Source organism: Lynx rufus, unplaced genomic scaffold (genome assembly GCF_022079265.1).
Source record: "Lynx rufus isolate CCGP_SWC_20201006 ecotype Redwood Valley unplaced genomic scaffold, mLynRuf1.p SCAF_8, whole genome shotgun sequence".
NCBI lineage: Eukaryota > Metazoa > Chordata > Mammalia > Carnivora > Felidae > Lynx > Lynx rufus.
Genome location: NW_025814896.1, coordinates 91,645,268 through 91,663,799, shown reverse-complemented (window position 1 = coordinate 91,663,799; position 18,532 = coordinate 91,645,268). Strand labels below are relative to the sequence as shown.

Sequence of the window (18,532 nt, the reverse complement as noted above, 5' to 3'; positions counted from 1 at the left end):
CTTCAGCAAAACCAAAGTGAACTAGCAGAAACCTCCACTTCGGCCCCTCACCCTCGCACCGTGAATGGATTCGTTTTTAGCCCGGCATAAATCGGTACAATAAATTTCTAAGCCTTAAAAGCGCTTCCTGCCAAATACATGCTTGCTCGAAGGAGAGGCGCGCAACCAGGCAGGACTAGTGCGTAAACGCTGCTCCCTGGAGAGTGCAGGCTTGCGCCATCCCGAGCCTCAACGCGGAGCGATGCTACCCATCCCCACCCGCGTCTCACAGTTCTGAGTGCCCCGCAGGAAAGGGGGGGCAAGGAGCGAGGGGAGGCAAAGGGGTAGATGGCCCTCAGAAAGCCTCGGAAGATTCGATTACCCGCGGAACCGTGTCTCGTAGGCACTCTGGCTGGACCGCGCTCCGAACCTCATGCCATCTCGGCTTCTTCAAGATGATGCGCACGCACTGGAGAGCCTTTCCCACCTCTTCCCAGCGCCTGACTCCAGCTCGGCCTTTTGAAATGGCCTTGGACTGACAGATGAAGCCTTGAAGCCCGCCGGGGGCAGGGTGGAGGTGGAGAGAGACGGGAGACAGACCTGCCCTCCAGTCCCTTTGCAAACCTGAGACGGGGTAGGGGAAGGAGACCCCGACGCCACCCGGTCGGGCTGTGGCCGGCAGGCCCGGCAGGCTCGGAGGTAGAGGCTGCTAGGTCTCTGGGCGATGAACGCGAGGCCGCAGTGAGTGCTGGCAGAGAGCCAGAAGAGGCGCGTCTGGAAGACACACTGCTTGTAGGTGGCTCCTGGGCTCACTGAGCTTCGCAGGGAGCCCAGCCCAGTCCCTGTTGCCTGCGCTGGGGCTCATCTGTAGAGCTCAGCTGGAGCTTTTCATGGACCGAGGGGCCAAACCACAAGAGAGCCTGGGAAGGTGTCCCCAAAGCTTAGAGTCTATCACTGCTTCCTCTGGGGAAGCGGTCTACCCAGGAAAAGGAACTAGGTATTTGGGGATATTTCCTAAATACGTTCTCAGAAAAGTTGTTTTTCGGACACCTGCAACTGGGCATCGTTGCCCCTTCCTTCTCGGTAGCCGACAGAGCGAGCCCGTGGTGCACTCGGGCTGGAGAGAGGCCCGGAGAGCATCTCTCTGGCACGTCGCCCCCACTCTTGCCGGACTCCCACAGCCACAGGCAGGCGCCTCTGCAGAGCTGTCGCAGCGCTCCGGGCTGCTCTCCCTGGAAGTTGTGTGTCCATCGCTACAGCTCTTTCTCAAATCCTTTTCTGTGGTTCCAGCTGCAGACTTCGTTTGGCGCAATTACTCCGAGGCTACCTAGCGCCCCCTCGCGGAGTGCGTGGCCCCCTTCCCCCCCTCCCCCGCCCCGGCTTAAAGACTCCCACAGCAGGTAACAGCAAAAGGCGTGGTGGCTGCGTTAGTGGAGTGAGACAGTTGCCAACAGCTGGTTCAGCTGCTGCCCTGAGCACCGGGACTGGCAGCCCAGGTACTGCCCCTTCCCGGTGACGTCTCTGCAGAGGGTTATAAAAACCTTGCGCGCAGCCTACCGAGGTTCTGCTAACTCCCGAGCTGAGCAGGACCCGAGCCAAAGAGGCTCCTGCGAAGCTGCAGACCGCGGCGGCGGCGGCAGCAGCAGCTGCAACACAGCGAAAGCAAAGGAAAAAATCTCCAGCCAGATACGGGGCCCCAGAATCCTGGCTATAGACTCAGAACTTTTACAGGTCGCGTGGTGACGAACACACCCTTTTGCCCCCAGTCCTCCTGCAGAACAGGTTTTTTGGGGTTTTTTTGTTTTTTGGGTTTTTTTGCATTTCCAGCTGCAAGCAGGGGGAATAGGAGTTGCAAATAGCAGCAGGTGCAAAAAGGCGAGGGTCTCCTGCTTCCTGGAAGCGTGACCCCTGGGATTTCTTTTTCCTAGTCCCACGCAGGAGAGACGCTGTCTCCGGATTTCTGAACTCAAATGCTTCCTGAAGCTTGAAAGTGGAGGAATTCAGAGCCACGAGGAGCAGACAGCGCATCTAGAAGCGTTTTATCTTCTGAGAGCCAACTCTTCTGCTTGGAAGGAAAGAGTTCTGCCCAGAAAGAGCCTGCAGCCCTCCTGTCTTGGATAAGCAGGACCCTGACCCCAGGCGTCAGCCTCAGGGCCTGCTGCAAAGGCAGGGTGTGTGCAGAGAAGAGGGGTTAACCGCCTAGCAGAGGAATGGATAACGTCCTCCAGGTTGACTCAGACCTCTTCCCAAACATCTCCACCAACACCTCGGAGCCCAACCAGTTCGTGCAGCCGGCCTGGCAAATTGTCCTTTGGGCAGCTGCCTATACGGTCATCGTGGTGACCTCCGTCGTGGGCAACGTGGTGGTGATGTGGATCATCCTGGCCCACAAACGAATGAGGACAGTGACGAACTATTTCCTGGTGAACCTGGCTTTTGCAGAGGCATCCATGGCTGCGTTCAACACGGTGGTGAACTTCACCTATGCTGTCCACAACGAATGGTACTACGGCCTGTTCTACTGCAAGTTCCACAACTTCTTCCCCATCGCCGCTGTCTTCGCCAGCATCTATTCCATGACTGCTGTGGCCTTCGATAGGTGAGCTTGCCCTTTTTGGAAAAGGGAGAAATTGTCCATACCATGGCATTGCTGTGAGCTTCCGGGTTGCACTGTGCCGGGTTCATGGTGGAGATTGGTCACCTGGACCCTGGGGTTATTACTGACAGCTAGTTGAATTAGTTGTTGATCTTATCTCACCATTTGCTTTTCTATTTTTTCTTTCCTTTCGTCTTCCTTTTCATTCATTGCCAGTCTCCCTTTGTTCACACACTTCCTTTTTCCTTCACTTAATTCTATTTCTTCACCCCTTCTGCCCCCATCTTCTTAATAGGTTTCTTTCAACTACTGCTTTGCTTCTTTCCATATATTCTTCCTCTCATTTACCCTGAAAGCCTGAAGGGGATACTCCAGCCTTGGCCAAGGGACTGGCCCTTGACTGGGGCTTTGTAAATCCCTGCAAGCCTACCATTCTGCTGGACAGCCTCTTGGTGCCTTCCAGTTTTAAGTGTGCCTAGGTAAAATTTCTCATTTTTCACTTTTTCCTGGATATTCAGGAACTTTCTGCTCCCACCTCAACTCTCCAATATTCTTTCTATGTGAAGAGCATTTCATTAGAATCATAAAATACTCAGGATTCTAATTCAGCTCCATCTATGCTGCTTGGAGCTGTCATTCAGCAATGAGATGCTGCTAGACTGTTCCTCAGGAACTCCGCAAATAGGGGCCCAGGGAGCTTACCCAGGAGTTTTTCTAAATTTCTCTTGTCATGTAAGGTCAATGTTTTTCACCTGTCTGTATCTACAGAGAAATGTGCTTGGCAAAGGCAGTTGAAAGCTCTTTCTTTCCTGCACCCAACTAAGGTTTCAGAAGCTGGCTGAAAAGGAAAATGTTGGCATTTTCGAACACTAGGGCTTGCGTTCTGGAATGAATGGCTCCTCAGGTGGCAGGATGGAAAATCGATTAGTAGAGCACATCTTCCTCTGTATTGATATTTTTGTGGGTGTTATAGGTCTTTAGTGTGTATCTATGTGTGCACAAATATTCAATGCTTACCTGGGATGGGGAGGTATGTTTAAAACACCTGCCACTGTGATTTTGAAATGAGTTCTTTTCATGGCCTTACTGAGATCAATGAATTATGAGAAACCCAAAGAAGGACCTAGGAGAAAAATTCCCCCCCCCTCAAAATTCCCAAACTACTAAATTCTTTTAGCATAAATATTGTTTATGATTGGCAATTGATTTGAGGTCTTTTTCAGCTTCTGTAGTCAATGAACACTTTTAAAATCAGAGAAATGTAAGAAATCATTGCAGTGGTGTCCAAATGCTGGCTTCTAAATTCCACGTACAACTCCCTTTATGCAACTCTATGTGCTTGGTACAATGTGGTGACACGTTGCGGTGAATCAATTTATATTTTAAATGTAGACGGTAAACCAATTACTCAAAGTGGTAGTGAAATGAGTTCTTTTGTAAATTTATCTTTTATGCTACTTTAGTGTTCAGATACTAAGTTTGTTGAACGTGAAGTATGCCTATAAGTCTTTCTGCACTGACTTGTTCCTTTAACTGGACAGCAGACCCCTTAAATTTAGAAAACCCATAGCATGACATATGAATGAATATAGGTGCAGTGAAATGTGGTGTGATTTCATTCAGCCTTGATGAACTTTAAATCAGAGGGAAAGTTGGTATTTTAAATGCACTTGGGCCTTGTGTGAGCTCAAGGGAGACCTGTCAGTCAGTGTGCTTCTGAGCATTCAGCAGACAGATCTCTTGCTCCAGCTTACCCAGAAATGACATGTTCCACAGCCATGCTCTTTCCCTTTGAACTTAGGAGGCTAAGGACAGAAACCAGGGTCAAAGTCTTCACATTGGAATGGGTAGGGAGCCAGATTTTAGTTGCCTTGACCCTGGCATCTCAGGCTCCATTATTCTTTCTAGGCAAACCATAGACAGGGACCCTGACCCTGCAGGACAGCTGCTTAGTGAGGTCAGAGGAGCCCTGGTGCCTGAGCTGAGGAAAATGACAGGAGCAAGAAATGCCCCCAAGTCCCTAATGTCCAGATACAGCCCAGGGAGATTATCAACATCATGCTCAAGGTTATAATCCAAGGTAGAGTTTGGGATTAGGCTTCAGGGCTCTGTCCCCAAGTCATCCAAGTGCTTGTTCTAATTTTCCTTGCTCAGCCTCATGAGCACAGTGAGTTAATCCCCCCAGACCCTCTGATGAAGGTAGCTCCACTGCATGTATATTCATCCATTCTCTCCCAAGAATATTTTAGAAAGGTAAGGGGCTGTAAGCAGTCATCATATCAATTATCTCTCCTTTCTCCACCAAGGCAGGGCAAACTTTAAGGAAATGTTAAATTATCTTTTTGTATGTTCCTTGAATTTTTAACAGATAATCTGAATCAAGTCCTAAAAAACAAAAGCATTATGGTTTTCCTTATTATAAAGTTAAACCTGTTCATTGCAAAAACTCAGGAAATACGAAGAACATAGACACAAAATACAAATCAGCCATTACTTCACCATGCAAAAATAACACCTGTTAACATTTTAATTTCTCTTTTATGACTATTACACTACATAATTGAGGTCAGGTTCTGTATAATTTTGCAGCTTACTTTTTTCCATTGATAGTAATGGAAAACATTAGTAACATTTTCCCATATTATTAAAAAGTCTCCAGTAACACAATATTAATGGCTTCATATTATTCCATTATATGAATGTGCTATTATTACTTTAACTGTCCTCCTACTGTTGGGTATTTAGGTGATTTCTGAATATTTTTGCTTTATGGTTAATGCACTAATAAACATTTCTATATGGTAATTTTATTTTCCTTTCTTGATTATTTCCTTAGGATAGATTCCCAGAAGTGGAATTACTGGGTCAAATGAAATGAATTAAGGGAAAAAAAAAACATTTTTCCTCCTAATTTTAAGGGATTGTAAACTCTAAGCAAAGCAAGGAATACGTCTGTTCTGTCTTGTTTACTTTATCTCCTCAGCACAAGGCAGTACTGTCACCAGTCACTACACATTTGTTAAATAAGTGAATGAATGAACAAAATAATACATCTTCCCAAAAGAACATTTAGAAAAATACATAAAATTGTAAAGAAAATGTAAATATTATCTACCATCCCACTACTGGCAGTAAACCTGTTAAAATTCTGGAATGTTAGCTTATACTGGCTTTTCTCTATTTATGCCACATACAGTTACTCCCATTTTTAAGGCTAAATTTTGGATCATAATAAAAACAGTTTCAACAGTTGCTTTTTTGTTTCATTCCTTACTATCATCTCATGTGTGTTTTCCATGTCATGAAATAGTTTGCAAAATAGAATTTTTGATCTATTAAAAATGGATGCATTATACTGCGTGGCTATAATCATTTATTTTACCATTCCCCTATTTTCATATGTAAATTTTTTTCCATTTTTAATAACTACAAGTATCCCAGACATAAATCTTTGAGAGCATTCCTTGTTCTCTCCTCAAAATAAACTCCTTGATATAGAGTTGCTAGTTCAAACTGTCCTGGCAAACTTTGCCAAATTTTCTTCTAGAACTAAAACGTATATACAGAGAAAAAAGAGACTTTAACCTGTAAATTATAGTACTAATTTAATTATTTTCTGTTATCTTTCCATAGAGTGGGGAATGAGACATAGAGAGAGAGAGAGAACAAAAGTGTTTCTTCTTCTGAAGAAGGAATATTTATTGAAGGCAATGGTTATCTAGAATAAAAGGGTTGCAGAGACAAATATACCTAAATAAGATCAGATCTAACTCTAATTAAACTCCAAAACACATCAGGGATTTTACTTTTTGAAACTATAATTTCTCCCACTTAAAATGAAATTCAAAAAATTTTTCCTATTATGGACTTATTTCACTTAGCATAATACATTCTAGTTTCATCCACATTGTTGCAAATGGCAAGATTTCATTCTTTTTGATCACCAAGTAATATTCCATTGTATATAATATACCACATCTTTTTTATCCATTCATCAGCCAATGGACATTTGGGCTCTTTCTGTAATTGGACTATTGTTGATAGTGTTGCCTTAATTTAAATAAAAATTTAAGAAAAGAAAAAATTTCCCTACTAGAAAAATTAGAAGGTATGTGTGATGTTTTATAAAATCAGAAGTTGGAGGACACTAAGAAGTGACACCACAATTTTGCAAAGACCCATGATGGTTGTCAATTCTAGTACTGAAGAGCAGCACTAAGAAGGAAGGAAATAGGCCAATTCCCAAGCCCCACAAGAAGGACTATAGAGGCAAAAGGCAACCTGACTGGGAATTAAACACACAGCAACAGGAAGCTCAGCAAAGCACGGGGCTGGTAACACCACTTCTCTACCTGGAAGGGGCAAGTGTAATTTCAGCGAGTTGAAAGGAGAAGGTTGCTCACTCCTCAGACTGGTCCTGGATGTTGTGTTTGAGTGAAAGGAAACATCTAAATTATGATGGTCTCTGAACAATATGAAATATGATCAGGACCAAATATACACTTGCTCAGATAGGGACAATGGTTGAAGGCAAAAGAAGGAGTGAGCGCTCTCACAGAGTAAAAGAGGAACCAAAAGCAAAGAAATGCATAAACAACAAAAACTTCTGATGGTTCTGTGATGTCTGTCCCATTCTCCCAGCCACACTCAGCTATAAATTTAAATAGCCTGCTTCCCAGGTCTCCACCAGACCTGTAGTCTGTCCTTGAACCCCACCTTGTTGACTAGACTTGGATCCTATTGTATATCTCAGGTCAATTCTTCACTGCCCAGAGGTCAAACATAGATTTTAGAATCTTTTCACTAATTTAGATGAACCTTACAACCCATGACCAAGCATCTCTGTGATACTGAGAATGGTCATTCACTAGAAGCTTATCCATCACAACTGACGCTGTCTTTTCTTTTTTTTTTTTTTTTTTAATTTTTTTTTTCAACGTTTATTTATTTTTGGGACAGAGAGAGACAGAGCATGAACGGGGGAGGGGCAGAGAGAGAGGGAGACACAGAATCGGAAAGAGGCTCCAGGCTCTGAGCCATCAGCCCAGAGCCTGACGCGGGGCTCGAACTCCCGGACCGCGAGATCGTGACCTGGCTGAAGTCGGACGCTTAACCAACTGCGCCACCCAGGCGCTCCTGACGCTGTCTTTTCAAATCCAGAACCTCAAATGTGTGAGTTGACATAGATCAAAGTTGAGCTTGTTAACATCTTGGATGGGTCAATTAGACTGAAGGATCTTTCCTGGAGAAATTCAATGCCCACCTACTCTCTCTCTGGAGCTGTCGCACTGCACTTGTCACATCCTGTCCCTACTCATGGGAGCTCCCAGTATGCTAAATGGTCAAGGACCTTGTTTTTAAAAAAACTGGCAGAAACATAGGTTTAATTGAAGAGAAATGAAGATTAATTCTCAATGTAAATGCATGTAGTAGTACCACAAGACTTTGTTATTATTACTGATGTCAAATTAGCAAATGTTGAATGAGGATCTTGAGGTAGAAACACTCAGTTAAATTTGGACAAAGATCTTCAGTCCATTGATGGATAATGCCACCAGGTAAGGTGATGTTTCCTAACTCAAAGTCTCATGTCCTCCCTCAAGAGCTTTATGTTACATATTGAAGCAAATAGAACTGATATAGAGGTAGCTACAATATAAGGTGCTAGAATATGTTTTATATGACTGTATAGACAAATTCAATATGAGAGAAGAGGAAGAACATTATGTCCAGCAGTAATGATTAAGGAAGACTTCAAAAAGTGGCAATTGACTTGGACCTTGAAGATTAGATCAAATTTTTTTAGAGAAGATGATAAAGAAAGGTGACCTTTCAGGTAAAAGAAACTGTTTGACAAAATCATGGAAGCAAAAAGTTGCAAAATGTTTGGGAAGAATGCTTGACTCAAGTGAAGTGAGTTCACAGGTAAATCAGGGAATGAATGCAGAGGTTAGTAAATCAGGAAATTAATGGAGAGGAAAGAGATGAATACAATTTTGGCTGGATTTGATGTGAAAATGTAACAATTAGTTGGAAATGCCCAACAAGGCAACTTGAGATATGGGACTAGAGACTAACTAAGAAGCCAGGGATGAAAATGTGGATTTAGGAGTTTTCCAAACAGATGGCTTATTTGAGTTTGAAAGAAGAAAACATCTCTTTTACCTGTACACATTTCCAGAGAAGAGGCAAAGACATCAACAATTCGTGAGAATGTCCTATCAAGTAATGGGGTGGGAGCGGGGGGGATGGCGGAAGAAGCAGAGAGGTAGTGGAGAAATCAGGATATGTAGAGTGACAAAGGTTAAGAGAGGTGACTTGTGGTTGGTTCTGTTTATCAGTGTCATTAGAATCCTAGGCTGATGAGGACATTGAATTTGGTAATTAAAGAACACTGGTAGCTATGAAAGGTAGTATTAGCAGAATATGATAAGGAGGGATAAAATTAGATGACAATGAGGAGAATGTCCTCTTCCTCATCCATCCATCCAACCATTACTGAGCACCTACCATATGCCAAATTCTGAGGCAGTAAAACTTGCCTTTGCCCTTGTGCTCTCAGTTTTTGGGGATGATAAAGTCATGAATACCATTATAACCCAATGTAATTAATATCATGCTGAGGGAGCTTGGAGACAGAGGGAAGAACTGCCATTGGGAATATGGGGAAAACTTACTGGTAAAATAAAGAAAAGGAAGAGAAGGAAGAAGGAGTGGAAGAAGGAGCAGAGGAGGAGAAAAGAAACAACAAAGTGCAGAGAAAACAATGTGGAGTTTGTATTTTTTAAATTAATTTCAGGAACACTCGACTGGGAATTATAATGATTTATAAGTGTTTGTCATTTGGACACTAGAAAAGAGATTTCATGTTAATAAAATTGATAATGATACTTTATGTTTCCATCCTCTCCAATCCATTGTCTCATATAATCCTCAATAGCAATGGAGATTCTGTTTCTGCCATGAAAGACTATTAGAAACTATTTCTTTTAGCATCATCCTCCCACTCTTTACTCCCTCATAGCTTGGAGACCCATGCAATTTGCATTCCTGTGCCTTAGACATCTGCCTACATACTCCCACTCAAGGTGGCTTTTGGATGTTATATCATCTAAAGAAAGCTGTCATTGAAGGCTGAAAAGTGACATAAGGGTCCTACTGTGCCAGAAAGGATGTTACAGACTCTTTTGAAAATTTGCCACCCAAACAAAAACTCAACCCCATAACTTTCTAGACAGGGCCATTATGAGAATATCAAATTGTGCTTAAATATTTTACTCAATCTGTCTCATTTGTTAAATTCACATTTTGGTTCATTATAAAATTATTCCTTTTGTTGAACTGAAATCTGCCTCTGATTATGGGCTGCTCCTACTAATATAATGCCTCTTCTATGTGGCAGTCATTTAGATATATCCCTCCTAAAGCTTTTCCATCCCTGGTTAACTGCCCTCAGTTTCTTCATCTCTCCATCCTCCTTAGTCTCTACTGGCTATTCCCATTTGTTAATGGAACTCTTAACTGAGACGTTAACTAATACCCAGAACTGTGCACTGCCTTATTAATATTACTCTGTCTGGCTTCACTTGCTATAGGGATGGCATCCTACCTGGTTACTTTGTCCTCTTAGACTTAGCACAAGTACCACCTGCACTAAGCCTTCAAGTCTCAATAAACTATCTTTCTTACCTATTCCGATGTTATTTATACAATTTTCTGTAACTTGTTGGTCTCTCCCACACCTCCTTACCTGCTAGATTACAAGAATTATGAAAACAGGGACACTTTATACCTGTTCCCAGAAGCTACCTTGTTGCTTGACACAGAACAGATATTCACTACAATGTGCGGATAGTGGTTGATTTGACTGTACCTCTATTCTACACACATCAGCCAAAATCTGAAAACCAGACCAAATGCATCAGGCGGACCTCAAACACACCTATGATGTTCTACCTTGAAGGAAAATAAAAATTGGGCCAAATGTATGCCTACAATGAAGTTTTGCTACACTACAGAATGTTTGGTTCAGAACAGGTGTTCTGAACCTATTGTAGAATAACTATGTGCTCTAATTCACACTTGCCTCCTCCACACTTCACTTGAATGGGCCCTATTGGATTCCTAACCCACACCCTGTCCCCAGTAGATCTTGCACCTCAGGAGAACACTTCTAATCAAAGGAGGTGTTTATCATTTCTATCTTACCTCTAGTCTATCCAGGAATACTGGAAACTCAGGTATTTCATAGACCCCTCTGTGGCCCAACTATTGTCAACCCCTTAGCTTTTTCTCCAACACCCCTACTACCAACAGGAAGTGTACTCTCTGCTTTACCTGTCCTTCCTGAGTCAGGAAAAGCAAAAGCCTAACCTCCACTTAACACTCCAAGTCCCATATCCACAGCAGTTGTCTGAACAGCTAGTCTATACTATATTAAAATACCACAGACACAGGAAAATTCCAGCAGAGAGCCTGAGAAAGTCACAGACCTGGAGGACAGACTGAGGAACTGGCTTATATTGCCCAAACCTCTTGCTACCTTGAGAAGCTATTATTCCAACTCATTCAAAGGGGACATATAAGGCTCTATGGGTGAGGAATCCCCAGGGATGAAGAGACACTTTAATGATGTCCTTAAGAGATAAATCTCAGCTTGAGTACTGATGCAACACATGAAGCTCTAGGAAGTCTATCTAAGCAGCCCTGAGCCTGATTCCTTGCTCCTCTCTTTTATAATTCTTTACTTGATCTACCTTCCAATTCAGCTTTATCATTATATTTAACATTTGGGATACTCTACATAGTGCCTTGCATATCTTTTGTATAAGAATGTCCTTTAATAACGTTATATCTCACCTTTGATAATGCAGTTTAGTGTAGGAAAGAGCACAGGCCGTGGTCCCAGCAGTGCTTCTACCATTTACCAGCTATGTGAATGTAGGCAAGACACTCAACCTCGCTGGGCCTCAGTTTTCCCATTGGATAAAAGGGATATAATAAAAGTTACCTTGTAGAGTATTGTTGCAGGGAGAGAGGGGGAAAGGGAAAGTATGGAAATGTATGGGAAGTTGCTGATTCATTGCCTGAAATCCTGTAAGATCTCAGTTAATGGTTATATTATGATCTATAATAAACCCTGACACACCATTAGACCTATTCTACACACCATTCCTATCTCATCTCCTCTTGAATTCCTTCTACATCAGGGATAACAGCAATAGGGTGAAGCACTTATGTCCCTGCCTAAATTATAGTTTAAAATCCTTCCAATTGGGACAGCAAACCTCTTGCCAAATGCTATCCACCATCCTTCCCACCTGTGGAGATACTCACTCTACCAGAAGCCTAGCATGTGGATTTGCATATCACAGTCCAGAAAAACTAAATCATTTTCACTGATACCATCTCCAAAACCACATGTTCACTTCCCACATCCTGTGTGTCACAAAGTCACCACCCTCATGTGGAGCATCATTTGAGTGTTTAATGTTTGAGATAAAAACATCTGAGAGTCATAGCAAAAATGTGTAAGGAGAAATGCCTGAGGATAATAGCAAAAAAACAAAACAAAACAAAACAACCTCTTACAGCTGCATGTGTTTTAGTTGATATTCAATTTGTTAAAGTTGTGTTTCTTTTGCCTTTGAACACATCTTATAAATCTTGGAAGTTTTGTTATAAATCTGGTTAAAGTGTTAAACATTCATTTTCCCTTGTATTTTGACTAATATTCAATTAGCTCTTAAACATGAGATGGAGTACTTCCTCCTAAATATTTTAACTTTTTCAAACTTAGTGAAATGATCTTACATATTTCCAATTAGTCACAAATTTTTGCAAACTTTAAAATCAAATAATCTTAATAATGTAAACTGTACTTATAAAGTTGATTATGAAATTCTCTTAAATATTTCAAATGTAATACACAAATTTAATACATCTGGTTTTCTTAAAACTTCAAATCCCTAACAGGATGACTTATAAGTAGGAGAAACAAAATCTTTCTCAGGACTCGCATAGTTCTGGTAAATCTAATAAATCAAAACTTCTAATTTAGCATATTAAGTTCTCTTAAAGCATTTCAACTTTCTAAGAATTGAACTTACAAGTTCAGTAAATGAGGTTCTTACGAGCCTCTACATATTGACTACAAAACTAATTAGTTAAATCCTCCTAAGTGTTTCAATTAAAATTACAAATCTGGTGAGTCAAATTCTCTAATATATCAGATTCTCATTTCCAACATATTAAAAAAAAATCACACACAAGTAACATATACTGATCATAAAATTCACTACTATACACACACTTCTTATATAGAAACGCCATTTCTTCATCGCCAATTTGATTTTACAAAACGCCTTTCTCACGTTACACAGTTACACAAGCAGCAGTGGCAGAATCATCTTCTCCATAAGGGGCCTCGGAGACTGCGTTGGAGATCGGAATCCAGGTGTGTCTTTCAGGAGCCCAAAGCCCTGAGCCCTTCTCACGGTGGAACTCTGCCTTCTCAGTGCCCACAGAACCCACCCACACCTCACCACTGCAATCGAATAGTTCAATGTGCCCTGCATCTCTTTGGCTTCCTTCAAGTGTTACCCTTCTCCGATTTTCATCTTAACATCTTATCATCTGTGGCCAACAGGCACATGAAAAGATGCTCAACGTCGCTCCTTATCAGGGAAATACAAATCAAAACCACACTCAGATATCACCTCACGCCAGTCAGAGTGGCCAAAATGAACAAATCAGGAGATTATAGATGCTGGAGAGGATGTGGAGAAACGGGAACCCTCTTGCACTGTTGGTGGGAATGCAAACTGGTGCAGCCACTCTGGAAAACAGTGTGGAGGTTCCTCAAAAAATTAAAAATAGACCTACCCTATGACCCAGCAATAGCACTGCTAGGAATTTACCCACGGGATACAGGAGTACTGATGCATAGGGGCACTTGTACCCCAATGTTTATAGCAGCCCTCTCAACAATAGCCAAATTATGGAAAGAGCCTAAACGTCCATCAACTGATGAATGGATAAAGAAATTGTGGTTTATATACACAGTGGAGTACTATAGGGCAATGAGAAAGAACGAAATATGCCCTTTGCAGCAACGTGGATGGAACTGGAGAGTGTGATGCTAGGTGTTGTATGGAAACCAATTTGACAATAAATTTCATATATTGAAAAAAAAAGTCTTATCATCTGAATTACATAGATAGAATCATGCAAAACTTCATCCCACCCCAAATTTGCATTCAGTCACTTTGCTACCTGAGTAGAATTAGCTGCATTCCATACTCTCTTATGTTTTTACCTTCTTAATGGACCTCCATTCATTCATACTGGCTCATTGCCATGGATAAAGTGACCAAAAAATCACCATCTGTCCTGGGTCTTTCAGTTTCTTTTTCGAGACTTTGAGGTTATGGAAAATAGGTGTCAGAATTTTTCTGGGTGTATCCTGTTTCTTCACATGAATCATCAGAAAATGTGGGGCACCTGGGTGGCTCAGTCGGTTAAGCATCCCACTTCGGCTCAGGCCATGATCTCATGGTTCGTGAGTTCAAGCCCCATGTCAGGCTCTATGCTGACAGCTAGGAGCCTGGGCCCTGCTTCAGATTCTGTGTCTCCCTCTCTCTCTATGCTCCTCCCTGCTCATTCTCTGTCTCTCTCAGTCTCTCAAAAATAAATTTTAACAAATTTAAAAAGAAAAGAGTATACCTATCTAAAAAAAAAAAAAAAAAGGAAAAGTAGTGCCTGTTAGTTTTGACAAACTCAGGCCGTCAGCATGTTTCAGATCTATGCCCAGAGACACTGTGTTCATCCTATATAGAAGGTCAACACAGCAGCTTCCATTCCTCTTGGCATGAAGTCTTTGGTGGGAGGGCCTTTCTTCTCAGAGCCTGGAAGGGAACTGGTGCCCTTGCATCCTCCAATTGGATCATGAGATGTTCTTTCTTCAGATGGGTTTTCCTCCGAGGACAGACTCTCATGACTTTTTTATGGCTCTAGAAGTGCTGAGTTCCTTTCCCTTCTCTTCCTTCTCAGTGCCCTAGATTTCAGATCATAAAAAATAAGTGGTGCTCTGTTCTTATAGCTTAACTCAGTGCCCTAAGCCATATATGGACTAACAAGCAGCCACCTTCACAAATCACACTTCTGCCTGAGCTCGTGCAGGAAGGGTGAACAGTCGTGCTAGCTACCCCTCTGCTCTGTCATAGAGTATAATTGAGACACTAATTTTGAAAAGTCTCATGTACACATTTAGTGGCATGTGGGGAGATTAGGAGCATAAGCTTAAATACTCACCTTGTACGATTTATTAATTTTATTTTACTGTGGAGAAAGGTCCTCTTGAATAATATGCTCTCGTAAGAGGATTTTTTTGACTCTGAAAATGTTTAAACAAAAGAAAGCCCCACAAACAGCTGAAATACTCTCCCAAATAGTCCCAGGGTGTCGGGGGGCAGGAAGGGGGGGTGCTTAAAAATGCCTCACTTCATGATGGGAACTAAAAGGGAAGCAGTCCTGAGGCTGAAATGCAACTCGTTAGCTCAACACCTTAACTGAGCTCTTAAAGAGGAACTTAGACAATAACCTAGAAACCCTGTATCCAAATCCTTAAGACCAGTTCCTTTCTCTTTCCAGCTGGCATGATAAGGGGTCTGGAAGTTAATATGTTAAAGACTCAGCTAGAATATGAGCCATATCACAGTCATCAGGGGTTTCTAGTGGCCCAATTAAGGCACTGCCAACCTAAAACCAGGCAAAATGCAAAGAAGGCAAAGATACTATCCTCTTCCCTTTCTGGCCATTTCCCTCAATAATGCTCTAAGTCTACAAGAAGGCTGATTCTCTTTGATGAATATGTAGCAACTTTGTAGCTTGGATATCGTCATCAGAAGGGACTTTGCGTCATGGTCCCAGCCAGTCCTAAGGGTCTGGTAGGCCGGATTCAGGGCAGTAGGGCAGTGAAGTCCTGTTTAGATGGCCAAGATGATTCTTTACCACTCCAGCATCTTCAGTGGATTTGTGCTGTTTACAAATCCTGGGGTAGGGCCAGGTTTCCAAGAGCTGAGCTTTCTGCTAGCACCTGTCTGGACCCACACTTGATCTAAAGCTCGCATCCCTTTTTCTTTGTCTTTCCTTTCTCCCTTTCTCTCTACACATGGATCAAAAATCCCTTGCTTATATCCTCTCAACTCCTCTTCAACGGTTTGAAAATTGCATGACTTCAATAAATATCATTGCCTGAAAAATGGAGTTGGAGCAGAAAAAAACAAAAGCTGTTGTGCATAAAACAACTGAAGAGTAGATTTACACAGCAATATTGAAAATGCAAAGTACTGGGGTGCCTGAGTGGCTCAGTTGATTAAGTGTCCGACTTTGGCTCAGGTCACAATCTCACAGTTTGTGAGTTTGAGCCCTGCATCAGGCTCTGTGCTGACAGCTTGGGGTCCGGAGCCAGACTTCAAATTCTGTGTTTCCTTCTCTTTGCCCCTTCCCCACCCATGCTCTCTCTCTCTCTCTCTCTCAAAAATAAACATTAAAAATTAAAAAATGCAAAGTACTATGATTCTGATTAAGCAGATGAGTCCAGAAGGGTCCTGAACATATTCTTTAAGGCTATTTATTTAGGTTTAAGCTTAAGCTACTTTTTAAAAATGGAATGGATTTGACTTATAACACTGTGTAAAATTAAGATATACTTATGCTACTTTTTAAAGAAAAATAACTTACTGTTGAATACTATCTGCGCAACTGTAAATTCCCTTTTGATAACATCTAATATATATATTTCTAACACTATAAACCATTATGTATACACTAAGGAGAATTAGCACCTTACAGAAAATAAAGTATGATGAAGAACAAAAGCAAAATCAACCCTCATCTCACTATTGTCAATTCTTAGAAATTATTTCAGCACAGGATTTTTTCCCTATGCATAGGATATTTTACATAACTATACTCGTATGGCATATTTTAAATTATTTTAACATAATAAAGAACATTTCATGTAATTAAGTGTTCTTCTAAAAGATCATGTTTTATGGCTACAAAGTATCATAATTTAAATAATGTCTCATCCTGAGGCTTTGTACTTATTTCTAGCTTTTGCTACAATATTTAATTTGTGTGATCAATGTGCTCTAGCTATACTCGAACATGTGCGTGGTTATGAGGATAGATTCTTAGAAGAAAAGTTTGTTCAGAGTGCTGGACATTTAAGCTTTGGCTTCATTTTGCTTACTTCAGAAAGCTTTAGCAAGTTAGTAGCGTGAATCAGAATATACACACCCATTACATGAAAGTGTTTCTTCATATTCCTAACAATTTCAGAAATATCTTTCCCAATTTAAAAGATTTAAAATGTTATTTATGTTTGCATTTCTTACTAGTGAGGTTGGATATTTTTGTATATTTGCTATTCCTTTCTATTTTACTTTTTTATGAATAACCTATTCATGACCTTGGAAATTTTTAAATTTAAATCTTCATTTTTAAATTACATATTGAATTGTAGGAACTGTGTTAAGGATACAACCTTTTTTTTTTATTGCCTAATATCCTAGTTTTCAGCTGTTGTAGAACTTCTAGAATAGACAGTATTTGGTTATATGCTTTGTTCTATTATTATACTGCTAGATTTGCTTGCTAATATTTTATTTACATTTTTAAATATTTATTTATTTATTTTGAGACAGAGGGAGCACGAGCGTGAGTGGGGAGAGGAGCAGAGAGAGGGGGAGAGAGCGAGCTGACAGCACAGAGCCCTACATGAGGCTTGATCTCACAAACTGTGAGATCATGACCTGAGCCAAAATCAGGAGGCAGAGGCTTAATCAACTGAGCCTCCCAGGCACCCCTAATTTATATTTTTGTATCTTTGCTGTAAAGTGCAACTGTCATTTCATTTTTTGGTGCTGTCTTTGCAAGTTTTGGTTTCAGGGCTATAAGGAAATAAGCATTTTCTGAAATGTATTATGTTTTCTGAAATAAATGAACTTGGTGGCGAGAAATATTCCTAGAAGATATTGCTTACAATTCTTTCTCTGTGTAGCCATCACACAGTAGTACAGGGCATTCCCCAGGTCCTCCATGTCAAGCAAAAGAAAAAAGAAATAATACAATAGGTTATTGATTCAGAATAACAGTGGAAGTAAGGTCTACAAAGTAGTTAACAGATTTTACCCTCTCAGGTTAGGAGTCCCGCCAGCCAATGATATAATAGCAGGGAAAGAACCTAGCCACATTTTTTATGACGATGATCAATGTAAAAGCCAGCTCAAGGAGCAGGAAAGAGCCCAGCAGTGGAGCTTCCTAGCTAGGGAAAGAGGCTGAGCCTCAACGCTCATCTTTTTTTCTGGCACACTACAGAGTATCCCGAGAGAGACACATCCTTGTGGGTAGACACAGATTTTACAAAATTGAGAAAAATATACAGATAAGCAAAATGGAGCAGCACAGACTTTTTCAGCTTGGATATGCACTTTATAAGATTTTTAACAAGACCGTGATTAATAAAATGGCTTATTTAAGGACCTCAGTAATTAGCATTTTAGCATTTTAGAGGGAAAAATAAAAATTGCAATTTAGAAGAATTAAGCTTTATCTTTTCAAAAAAAATTTTTTTTTAAATGTTTTATTTATTTTTGAGAGAGAGAGAGAGAGAGACAGAGCACGAGTGGGGGAGGAGCAGAGACAGAGGGAGACACAGAATCCGAAACAGGCTCCAGGCTCTAAGCTGTCAGCTCAGAGCCCGACGCGGGGCTCGAACTCACAAACTGTGATATCATAACCTGAGCCGAAGCTGGACACTCAACCGACTGAGCCACCCAGGCGCCCGAAGCTTTATCTTTAAAATATCCGGTTTTATTTTTTCCAGATTTTCCCTTCCTATAAGCAATATGAATAAGGCAAACAAAGGGATACTATCAAAGAAGTATAAAT

The 18,532-nt window shown here is 41.3% G+C and overlaps 1 protein-coding gene across 1 annotated transcript in view; it reads left to right on the top strand.

Moving 5' to 3' along the window:
• Window positions 1–2,189: 2,189 nt before the first annotated feature.
• Window positions 2,190–18,532, top strand: part of TACR1 (tachykinin receptor 1) — a 138,989-nt gene continuing 122,646 nt past the window's right edge. The window contains exon 1 of the mRNA XM_047069282.1: window positions 2,190–2,578. Within this exon, the coding sequence (XP_046925238.1) occupies window positions 2,190–2,578 (389 nt within the window). The remainder of the gene's footprint in view (window positions 2,579–18,532) is intronic.